We start from the raw sequence: 13,196 nt of genomic DNA on the forward strand, positions 1-13,196 counted from the left end.
ATTTTAACACAAACTAGACATTTTAACACAACAAATTAGACATTTTAACACAACAAATTAGACATTTTAACACAACAAACTAGACATTTTAACACAACAAACTAGACATTTTAACACAACAAACTAGACATTTTAACACAAACTAGACATTTTAACACAACAAACTAGACATTTTAACACAACAAACTAGACATTTTAACACAACAAACTAGACATTTTAACACAAACTAGACATTTTAACACAACAAATTAGACATTTTAACACAACAAACTAGACATTTTAACACAACAAATTAGACATTTTAACACAACAAATTAGACATTTTAACACAACAAACTAGACATTTTAACACAACAAACTAGACATTTTAACACAAACTAGACATTTTAACACAACAAACTAGACATTTTAACACAACAAACTAGACATTTTAACACAACAAACTAGACATTTTAACACAAACTAGACATTTTAACACAACAAATTAGACATTTTAACACAACAAACTAGACATTTTAACACAACAAATTAGACATTTTAACACAACAAATTAGACATTTTAACACAACAAACTAGACATTTTAACACAACAAACTAGACATTTTAACACAAACTAGACATTTTAACACAACAAACTAGACATTTTAACACAACAAACTAGACATTTTAACACAACAAACTAGACATTTTAACACAAACTAGACATTTTAACACAACAAATTAGACATTTTAACACAACAAACTAGACATTTTAACACAACAAATTAGACATTTTAACACAACAAATTAGACATTTTAACACAACAAACTAGACATTTTAACACAACAAACTAGACATTTTAACACAACAAATTAGACATTTTAACACAACAAACTAGACATTTTAACACAACAAACTAGACATTTTAACACAACAAACTAGACATTTTAACACAAGAAACTAGACATTTTAACACAAGAAACTAGACATAGCAACAGAACTCAGATACTCACCCCAGCGTAGAACATTTTATTTCTGAAGCGGCTGTTGAATTTCTCCGGGTTGGCTTCTGTAAGCAAAAAAAATGTGTTCATTCATCAGCGAAGAAAGTGTAATAGTGACTCATTGTAAAGATGGGATTCTTATGTAGGCCTAAGTGTAAGATTGTAAAGATGATATTACGATGCCAGGTATAAGAATGTAAAGATGATATTATTATAAAGGTGTAAGATTGTAAAGATGATATTAGGATGCTAGGTGTAAGATTGTAAAGATGATATTATTATAAAGGTGTAAGATTGTGAAGATGATATTATGATGCTAGATGTAAGATTGTAAAGATGATATTAGGATGCTAGGTGTAAGATTGTAAAGATGAAATTTTGATGCTAGATGTAAGATTGTAAGAGCCAGTTACCTCTTGATTCATGAAACTCTAAAGCCACATGAGCATCTGCTCCCAGACTGAAATAGTTGTTAAAGACCTGGAGTGGCAGTGTGGCTGTGGCCAGCTCTTCTGTCACCTCGCCCTCAGTACTCTCATTGCTGCTCACCTCTATGCTCCACCTCAAAAGGGCAGAGGTCATGCTCGTTAGTTACCCAACAACTGACATTAGTCACCCAACTGACATTAGTCACCCAACTGACATTAGTCACCCAACTGGCATTAGTCACCCAACTGACATTAGTCACCCAACAACTGACATTAGTCACCCAACAACTGACATTAGTCACCAAACAACTGGCATTAGTCACCCAACTGACATTAGTCACCCAACTGACATTAGTCACCCAACAACTGACATTAGTCACCCAACTGACATTAGTCACCCAACAACTGACATTAGTCACCCAACTGACATTAGTCACCCAACAACTGACATTAGTCACCCAACAACTGACATTAGTCACCCAACAACTGACATTAGTCACCCAACTGGCATTAGTCACCCAACAACTGACATTAGTCACCCAACTGACATTAGTCACCCAACTGGCATCAGTCACCCAACAACTGACATTAGTCACCCAACAACTGACATTAGTCACCCAACAACTGGCATTAGTCACCCAACTGACATTAGTCACCCAACTGACATTAGTCACCCAACTGGCATTAGTCACCCAACAACTGGCATTAGTCACCCAACAACTGACATTAGTCACCCAACAACTGGCATTAGTCAACCAACAACTGACATTAGTCACCCAACTGACATTAGTCACTCAACAACTGACATTAGTCACCCAACTGGCATTAGTCACCCAACAACTGGCATTAGTCACCCAACAACTGACATTAGTCACCCAACAACTGGCATTAGTCACCCAACAACTGACATTAGTCACCCAACTGACATTAGTCACTCAACAACTGACATTAGTCACCCAACTGACATTAGTCACCCAACAACTGGCATTAGTCACCCAACTGACATTAGTCACTCAACAACTGACATTAGTCACCCAACTGACATTAGTCACCCAACAACTGGCATTAGTCACCCAACAACTGACATTAGTCACCCAACTGACATTAGTCACCCAACTGGCATTAGTCACCCAACTGGCATTAGTCACCCAACTGACATTAGTCACCCAACTGACATTAGTCACCCAACTGGCATTAGTCACCCAACTGACATTAGTCACTCAACAACTGGCATTAGTCACTCAACAACTGACATTAGTCACCCAACTGACATTAGTCACCCAACTGGCATTAGTCACCCAACTGACATTAGTCACCCAACAACTGGCATTAGTCACCCAACTGGCATTAGTCACCCAACAACTGGCATTAGTCACCCAACAACTGACATTAGTCACCCAACTGACATTAGTCACCCAACTGGCATTAGTCACCCAACTGGCATTAGTCACCCAACTGACATTAGTCACCCAACTGACATTAGTCACCCAACTGGCATTAGTCACCCAACTGACATTAGTCACTCAACAACTGGCATTAGTCACTCAACAACTGACATTAGTCACCCAACTGGCATTAGTCACCCAACTGGCATTAGTCACCCAACTGACATTAGTCACCCAACTGGCATTAGTCACCCAACAACTGGCATTAGTCACCCAACAACTGACATTAGTCACCCAACTGACATTAGTCACCCAACTGGCATTAGTCACCCAACTGGCATTAGTCACCCAACTGACATTAGTCACCCAACTGACATTAGTCACCCAACTGGCATTAGTCACCCAACTGACATTAGTCACTCAACAACTGGCATTAGTCACTCAACAACTGACATTAGTCACCCAACTGGCATTAGTCACCCAACTGGCATTAGTCACCCAACTGACATTAGTCACCCAACTGGCATTAGTCACCCAACAACTGGCATTAGTCACCCAACAACTGGCATTAGTCACCCAACAACTGGCATTAGTCACCCAACAACTGACATTAGTCACCCAACTGACATTAGTCACCCAACTGGCATTAGTCACCCAACTGACATTAGTCACCCAACTGGCATTAGTCACCCAACAACTGGCATTAGTCACCCAACAACTGACATTAGTCACCCAACTGACATTAGTCACCCAACTGGCATTAGTCACCCAACTGGCATTAGTCACCCAACAACTGGCATTAGTCACCCAACAACTGACATTAGTCACCCAACTGGCATTAGTCACCCAACTGGCATTAGTCACCCAACTGACATTAGTCACCCAACAACTGGCATTAGTCACCCAACTGACATTAGTCACCCAACAACTGACATTAGTCACCCAACTGGCATTAGTCACCCAACTGGCATTAGTCACCCAACTGGCATTAGTCACCCAACTGACATTAGTCACCCAACTGGCATTAGTCACCCAACAACTGACATTAGTCACCCAACTGGCATTAGTCACCCAACTGGCATTAGTCACCCAACTGGCATTAGTCACCCAACTGACATTAGTCACCCAACAACTGGCATTAGTCACCCAACTGGCATTAGTCACCCAACAACTGGCATTAGTCACCCAACAACTGACATTAGTCACCCAACTGACATTAGTCACCCAACTGGCATTAGTCACCCAACTGGCATTAGTCACCCAACTGGCATTAGTCACCCAACAACTGGCATTAGTCACCCAACTGACATTAGTCACCCAACTGACATTAGTCACCCAACTGACATTAGTCACCCAACTGACATTAGTCACCCAACTGACATTAGTCACCCAACAACTGACATTAGTCACCCAACAACTGACATTAGTCACCCAACAACTGACATTAGTCACCCAACTGGCATTAGTCACCCAACTGGCATTAGTCACCCAACAACTGACATTAGTCACCCAACAACTGACATTAGTCACCCAACTGACATTAGTCACCCAACTGGCATTAGTCACCCAACTGACATTAGTCACCCAACAACTGACATTAGTCACCCAACAACTGGCATTAGTCACCCAACTGGCATTAGTCACCCAACAACTGGCATTAGTCACCCAACAACTGACATTAGTCACCCAACAACTGGCATTAGTCACCCAACAACTGACATTAGTCACCCAACTGACATTAGTCACTCAACAACTGACATTAGTCACCCAACTGACATTAGTCACCCAACAACTGGCATTAGTCACCCAACTGACATTAGTCACTCAACAACTGACATTAGTCACCCAACTGACATTAGTCACCCAACAACTGGCATTAGTCACCCAACAACTGACATTAGTCACCCAACTGGCATTAGTCACCCAACTGACATTAGTCACCCAACTGGCATTAGTCACCCAACTGGCATTAGTCACCCAACTGACATTAGTCACCCAACTGACATTAGTCACCCAACTGACATTAGTCACCCAACTGACATTAGTCACCCAACTGGCATTAGTCACCCAACTGGCATTAGTCACCCAACAACTGACATTAGTCACCCAACTGACATTAGTCACCCAACTGGCATTAGTCACCCAACAACTGACATTAGTCACCCAACTGACATTAGTCACCCAACTGGCATTAGTCACCCAACTGGCATTAGTCACCCAACTGGCATTAGTCACCCAACTGACATTAGTCACTCAACAACTGACATTAGTCACCCAACTGACATTAGTCACCCAACAACTGGCATTAGTCACCCAACTGACATTAGTCACTCAACAACTGACATTAGTCACCCAACTGACATTAGTCACCCAACTGACATTAGTCACCCAACTGGCATTAGTCACCCAACTGACATTAGTCACTCAACAACTGACATTAGTCACCCAACTGACATTAGTCACCCAACAACTGACATTAGTCACCCAACTGACATTAGTCACCCAACTGACATTAGTCACCCAACTGACATTAGTCACCCAACTGGCATTAGTCACCCAACTGGCATTAGTCACCCAACAACTGACATTAGTCACCCAACAACTGACATTAGTCACCCAACTGACATTAGTCACCCAACTGGCATTAGTCACCCAACTGACATTAGTCACCCAACAACTGACATTAGTCACCCAACAACTGGCATTAGTCACCCAACTGGCATTAGTCACCCAACTGACATTAGTCACCCAACAACTGACATTAGTCACCCAACTGACATTAGTCACTCAACAACTGACATTAGTCACCCAACTGACATTAGTCACCCAACTGGCATTAGTCACCCAACTGGCATTAGTCACCCAACAACTGGCATTAGTCACCCAACTGGCATTAGTCACCCAACAACTGACATTAGTCACCCAACTGACATTAGTCACCCAACAACTGACATTAGTCACCCAACAACTGACATTAGTCACCCAACTGGCATTAGTCACCCAACAACTGACATTAGTCACCCAACTGGCATTAGTCACCCAACTGACATTAGTCACCCAACAACTGACATTAGTCACCCAAGAAGTCACCTAATGAAGTTTTCAACCAACCTGTCCAGCTGTACCACTTGACCATCTTCAATGTTACATAAGATCTTTGAGACTGGCTCATCTGTATAGCCCTGAAATATAGGCCAACTAGAGTCAGTCAAGATGTAGGCTTACTGTTTTTGGGGGGGGGGGGGGGGAGGGAGGATGTACTATTAATAGCATCAAGAGGCTTTAGGGTGGTATCAAGTGGCTTTAGGGTGGTATCAAGAGGCTTTAGGGTGGTATCAAGAGGCTTTAGGGTGGTATCAAGAGGCTTAAGGGTGGTATCAAGAGGCTTTAGGGTGGTATCAAGAGGCTTAAGGGTGGTATCAAGAGGCTTTAGGGTGGCATCAAGAGGGTGATCTCAGGGATGATTGGACTAGAGTTGGTGCATTTAGATTGGATGGAATTTAAATTAAGTTGAATTGAAAGATTTTGTGCTGGTCAATCAATGTGAAAGTACTGGTCAGTCCTATAACAGTTAAATGTATATGAATGTATGTTGCGAGTGTGTGTCATAAAAAGGCGAGATAAAAATATAGAATATAGTGTGGGTGTGCGCATGCGCGAAAGGAAAGGAAGCGAGAGAGAGATAGAGGGGCGAAAAAACATGGCGAAGTCTGGAGGTGAACACGATGCTTGTATGGACCAATAAAATATGAAAATTGCAGGAACAAGGCTTGATTTTTGGTTTTGTGCGTGTGTTATAGAAAGGTAGGAGAAAAGCCTGTGACATTTTGGTGTCAGAAGTGAGCGGTGCTCCGCACCGTAAAGGAAAGAATTAGATCTAGATTTCTAGATTTAGTGGAGTTGACATTTTAGTAACTGAATAACTTTTCTGGGACCAGTAAGATGGAGGACTATGCTAAATTCATTGAGTTGGCTGATTCGTTAGGATACACTGGGGCAGAAAAGGCTAAATGGGTTGAAAAGAAGATAGCTGATGCAATTGAAAGGGAAGACAGAGCTTTAGAGAGGGAATTAGCTAAAGCCAAAATAGAGACTGATAAGGAACTAGATCTAGCTAAAATAGAGGCTGAGAAGGAAAAATGTTAAAATGGAGGCTGAGAAGGAAAAGGTTAAAATGGAGGCTGAGAAGGAAAAAGTTAAAATGGAGGCTGATAGGGAACTAGATCTAGCTAAGGCTAAAATAGAGGCCGAAGACAAAGAAAAACAGAGGCGACATGAGTTAGAAGTAGCCAAAATTAAAAGTAACCAATCTCAAGACAGCAATGTTAACAAAACGGACAATTGGAAGCCTAAATTCAGAGCATTTAAACCACAGGAAGAAAGTGTGGAAACTTACTTAATACTCTTTGATTAAACATGTAAGAGTTTTAATTATTCATCTGCTGGGAAGGCACAGGCTTTATTGACTAATTTGACATGAGAGACTATTGCCATAATAGCAAGTATGTCTGAGGCTGAAAAAGAAGACTATGACCTAGTAAAAGAAAGATTGATGAAACATTTTGGAAAGACAGAAGTCTATTACAGAAAGACTATGCGAGACGCCAGAATTAACAACACTGGTGACATAAACCAGATCATTTTTGATATTCGCAAATGCATGAATAAAAGGCTAGAATTGGCAGAAATAGATTTAAAGAATCCTGAGGCAATTATTGAACTTAACCTGATAGATCATGTTTTAAATAATGCAACAGATAATTTATTCTCTTTTTTGAGTGAAAGAAAAGTTAGGACACAGAAACAATTAATAGAGCACCTTAATATTTATAAGGATGCACATCCAGGGGCCATTTTGGACAAAAGAGAGCAGGGAGAGATTTCAGCAGTAGTCCACAGCAGAGACTCTGGCAGGGTTCAAAGAAGGTATGTCAACAACAATAGAGATAGAAGTAATAGTGCACCTACCAGATGGAACCCAGACAGATATAAATATAGCAGAAGCATAGAGTGTTACCACTGTGGGAAAACAGGCCATGTAAAGTCTGAGTGTTTCAGCTTACAAAATAGAGATACATATCTCAGCAATAATGACAGAGGAGGTTATGCACCTAATAATAATTACAGAAATCAAAGTAATTATTACAGACAAGGACAGTATAGTGGACAAAGTAGAAATGAATTCCACAATCAAAGTAGACAGCCAAGAATGGGACCAGACAACAGGGGAGAAAATAGAAATAGTAGAAATAACAATCAAGAGGCATCAGCAGGGGTAGAAGGGTCAGAGATGGTGGCATCTGTTAGTCAAAGCAATACAACACTGAAGATGTTCCCAGCTATAGTAAACAACACCAGAGTAATGTGTCGGAGAGATTCAGGTTGCACATGCATTATTGTTGAGAAAAGTCTTGCAAGACCAGAACAGTACATTCCTGGCATAATGAAGATGACATATGCCAACAAGAAATTTAAGGATGAGTGTGAGATAGCAGTAGTTGATATAGATTCTGCTTGGCTGAAAGGTAAATATAAAGTGGCGGTCATGGAAGAACCAATAGCAGATATGATTATTGGGAATGTAAAGGAGGTGAAAGAAAGTAATGAGGAAGATATAGATAGATGGGAAAGTCAAATTGGAGCAGCGGTTGAGACAAGAACACATAGAAACACTAAAAGAACTACTAGAAAGAATAAGGAAAGAAACTGCATGTGGGAGTACATACAAAAGAATTCTTAGGATTTAAGGTTGGAAATAAAGAAATTAGACCTACTGAAGGAAATAGGGACACAATATTAAATATCAAAACTCCTAGTACAAAGAAAGAAGTGTAATCATTGTTGGGACTATGCAATTTTATAATAATTTTGTAGATAAATATGCTGAACTTAATACTCCTTTAAGATTTTACTTTCACGCTTTAATATATAACATCAGTTATCATGCATATATAACCTGGTTTAGTGGGTGTAACAATATAATTTTTAACCACTTTAGTTGTATCAGCAACCTCAGCAGTTTAAACAAAATTTATTTCATTGATTAGCTCTACACATTCCTTTTTGGCTAACAAAATCTGTTACTTTTTATGTTGTGTACATTGGTACTTAAGCATCGGTGATATAAAGTATAACTACCACCACTGAGTACTACTAACATACATTATTTTACATGTTATTGATTTTAAAAAATTTGTAAGTTAGAAAACCAATTAAATTAAAGCATGGAGTTTGTTATCATAATTTGTTAACAAATGTTTAGTTTGTTATTGAGCCTTGTATTTTGTTAACTGATGTTTATGAACATAACAGTTGTGTATTTCTTTTACACTTTATATGGTAATGCTAATGGATCCTATTGTTGTTTAAAGTTGTATTCAATTAACAGAGCTTAACTATGTGTTTGGAATTTTGACTTGGTAAATATTGCTTTCATAGGAAAATGGATTTGTCTAGGAAAATTATGTCAAGGAAAGCTAACCTGTAAAGGGACAGCACAATACACTAGCTGATTTCTTATCAAGACAGATTGAAGATGAAAAAACAAACATGGAACTGACTAAAGAAAATAATGACCTGAGACATATCAGCCAATGCTTATAAGGAAATTTTGAATAATGTAGTATGTGATGTGTACTTCCAGAGAACATTAACATTTTACAAATGTGAGCAAGATAGGAATAAGTCATAATATGACTTGTATAATATGTTTTACCACTATTTTAATTTAGTAATGAAAATGAACATACATTTTGTTGTATTTCTGTGATTTGTATGTATACTGTATATCTTGTTAAGTAATAAACATGATTATGGCAGTATGAGTTGACAGATGTGGTAAGTTACATATGGTATGTATTGTATGAATATCATTGTTTTAATTTGGTAAGTGTACATATAAAATAATGTAGGATGTTCATTAGCAGGTTTCTTTTTCAACATGATTTTCATTTAACTGTTACATGTATAATGAAGATTTTATAGTGAATGTGATATATATATATTAGAAAAAAATTAAAAAATTAATTTTTTAAACGGGAGGAAGGGCGTATAACAGTTAAATGTTTATGAATGTATGTTGCGAGTGTGTGTCATAAAAAGGCGAGATAAAAATATAGAATATAGTGTGGGTGTGCGCATGCGCGAAAGGAAAGGAAGCGAGAGAGAGATAGAGGGGCGAAAAAACATGGCGAAGTCTGGAGGTGAACACGATGCTTGTATGGACCAATAAAATATGAAAATTGCAGGAACAAGGCTTGATTTTTGGTTTTGTGTGTGTGTTATAGAAAGGTAGGAGAAAAGCCTGTGACAAGTCCCTACACAATAAAGTACTGGTCAGTCCCTACACATTAAAGTACTGGTCAGTCCCTCCACATTAAAGTACTGGTCAGTCCCTACACATTAAAGTACTGGTCAGTCCCTAAACAATAAAGTACTGGTCAGTCCCTACACATTAAAGTACTGGTCAGTCCCTACACATTAAAGTACTGGTCAGTCCCTACACATTAAAGTACTGGTCAGTCCCTCCACATTAAAGTACTGGTCAGTCCCTCCACATTAAAGTACTGGTCAGTCCCTCCACATTAAAGTACTGGTCAGCACCTCCAAATTAAAGTACTGGTCAGCACCTCCACATTAAAGTACTGGTCAGTCCCTCCACATTAAAGTACTGGTCAGTCCCTACACATTAAAGTACTGGTCAGTCCCTACACATTAAAGTACTGGTCAGTCCCTAGACATTAAAGTACTGGTCAGTCCCTTAACATTAAAGTACTGGTCAGTCCCTACACAATAAAGTACTGGTCAGTCCCTACACATTAAAATACTGGTCAGTCCCTACAAATTAAAGTACTGGTCAGTCACTACACATTAAAGTACTGGTCAGCCCCTACAAATTAAAGTATTGGTCAGTCCCTACACATTAAAGTACTGGTCAGTCCCTACACATTAAAGTACTGGTCAGTCCCTACAAATTAAAGTACTGGTCAGTCCCTACACATTAAAGTACTGGTCAGTCACTACACATTAAAGTACTGGTCAGCCCCTACACATTAAAGTATTGGTCAGTCCCTACACATTAAAGTACTGGTCAGTCCCTACACATTAAAGTACTGGTCAGTCCCTACACATTAAAGTACTGGTCAGTCCCTCCACATTAAAGTACTGGTCAGTCCCTACACATTAAAGTACTGGTCAGTCCCTCCACATTAAAGTACTGGTCAGTCCCTACACATTAAAGTACTGGTCAGTCCCTCCACATTAAAGTACTGGTCAGTCCCTCCACATTAAAGTACTGGTCAGTCCCTCCACATTAAAGTACTGGTCAGTCCCTCCACATTAAAGTACTGGTCAGTCCCTCCACATTAAAGTACTGGTCAGTCCCTACACATTAAAGTACTGGTCAGTCCCTCCACATTAAAGTACTGGTCAGTCCCTCCACATTAAAGTACTGGTCAGTCCCTACACGTTAAAGTACTGGTCAGTCCCTCCACATTAAAGTACTGGTCAGTCCCTCCACATTAAAGTACTGGTCAGTCCCTACACATTAAAGTACTGGTCAGTCCCTACACATTAAAGTACTGGTCAGTCCCTCTACATTAAAGTACTGGTCAGTCCCTACACATTAAAGTACTGGTCAGTCCCTACACATTAAAGTACTGGTCAGTCCCTCTACATTAAAGTACTGGTCAGTCCCTACACATTAAAGTACTGGTCAGCCCCTACAAATTAAATTAATGGCCAGCCTACAGGGAAGTGTTATGGTCCAAAGATTTCCATTTGTTGGAGGGAAAAAGGCTGTGAGAGATGAACTCCAGTTGAACTTACCCCACCCCAGTTGAACTTACCCCACCATAGTTGAACTTACCCCACCCCAGGTGAACTTAACCCACCCCAGGTGAAGTTATTCCACCATAGTTGAACTTACCCCACCCCAGTTGAACTTACCCCACCCCAGTTGAACTTACCCCACCATAGTTGAACTTACCCCACCCCAGTTGAACTTACCCCACCATAGTTGAACTTACCGCACCATAGTTGAACTTACCCCACCCCAGTTGAACTTACCCCACCCCAGTTGAACTTACCCCACCCCAGTTGAACTTACCCCACCCCAGTCGAACTTACCGCACCATAGTTGAACTCACCCCACCATAGTTGAACTTACCCCACCATAGTTGAACTTACCCCACCCCAGGTGAACTTAACCCACCCCAGGTGAAGTTATTCCACCATAGTTGAACTTACCACACCCCATTTGAACTTACCCCACCATAGTTGAACTTACCCCACCATAGTTGAACTTACCCCACCCCAGTTGAACTTACCCCACCCCAGTTGAACTTACCCCACCCCAGTTTAACTTACCCCACCCCAGGTGAAGTTACCCCACCCCAGTTGAACTTACCCCACCCCAGTTGAACTTACCCCACCCAGGTGAACTTACCCCACCCCAGTTGAGAGTGCGAGCCAGGTCATTGCCTGTTCCAATTGGCAGGATGCCGACTGGAGGGGGAGGGGAAACACCAAGACTGTCCAGGGTTGACAAGATCCAGCCCACGGTTCCATCCCCTCCAGCTGCCAGAATCCTCAGGTTGGGCACCTTCTTGTACAGCTCTAGCCTGGAGTCAACAATAAAAACCTAAGCACTTCTAACCCACACAATCCAAGCACTTCTAACCCACACAACCTAAGCACTTCTAACCCACACAACCTAAGCACTTCTAACCCACACAATCTAAACACTTCTAACCCACACAATTCAAGCACTTCTAACCCACACAATTCAAGCACTTCTAACCCACACAACCTAAGCACTTCTAACCCACACAACCTAAGCACTTCTAACCCACACAACCTAAGCACTTCTAACCCACACAACCTAAACACTTCTAACCCACACAACCTAAGCACTTCTAACCCACACAACCTAAACACTTCTAACCCACACAACCTAAGCACTTCTAACCCACACAACCTAAGCACTTCTAACCCACACAATCTAAGCACTTCTAACCCACACAACCTAAGCACTTCTAACCCACACAACCTAAGCACTTCTAACCCACACAACCCAAGCACTTCTAACCCACACAACCTAAGCACTTCTAACCCACACAACCTAAGCACTTCTAACCCACACAATTCAAGCACTTCTAACCCACACAATTCAAGCACTTCTAACCCACACAATTCAAGCACTTCTAACCCACACAATTCAAGCACTTCTAACCCACACAACCTAAGCACTTCTAACCCACACAACCTAAACACTTCTAACCCACACAACCTAAGCACTTCTAACCCACACAACCTAAGCACTTCTAACCCACACAACCTAAGCACTTCTAACCCACACGACCTAAGCACTTCTAACCCACACAACCTAAGCACTTCTAA

The 13,196-nt window shown here is 40.6% G+C and overlaps 1 protein-coding gene across 1 annotated transcript in view; it reads right to left on the minus strand.

Moving 5' to 3' along the window:
* The window catches only part of LOC131928915 (diacylglycerol kinase zeta), a 103,907-nt gene that overhangs the window by 49,202 nt on the left and 41,509 nt on the right, over window positions 1-13,196 (minus strand). The window contains exons 11-14 of the mRNA XM_059285084.1: window positions 12,244-12,418; window positions 5,910-5,980; window positions 1,399-1,547; window positions 995-1,050 (exon numbers count right to left, since the gene is read on the minus strand). Of these exons, the coding sequence (XP_059141067.1) occupies window positions 995-1,050; window positions 1,399-1,547; window positions 5,910-5,980; window positions 12,244-12,418 (451 nt within the window). The remainder of the gene's footprint in view (window positions 1-994; window positions 1,051-1,398; window positions 1,548-5,909; window positions 5,981-12,243; window positions 12,419-13,196) is intronic.

This window comes from Physella acuta, unplaced genomic scaffold (assembly GCF_028476545.2).
Source record: "Physella acuta isolate Inbredline_101_S28 unplaced genomic scaffold, ASM2847654v3 ptg001567l, whole genome shotgun sequence".
Classification (NCBI taxonomy): Eukaryota; Metazoa; Mollusca; class Gastropoda; family Physidae; genus Physella; species Physella acuta.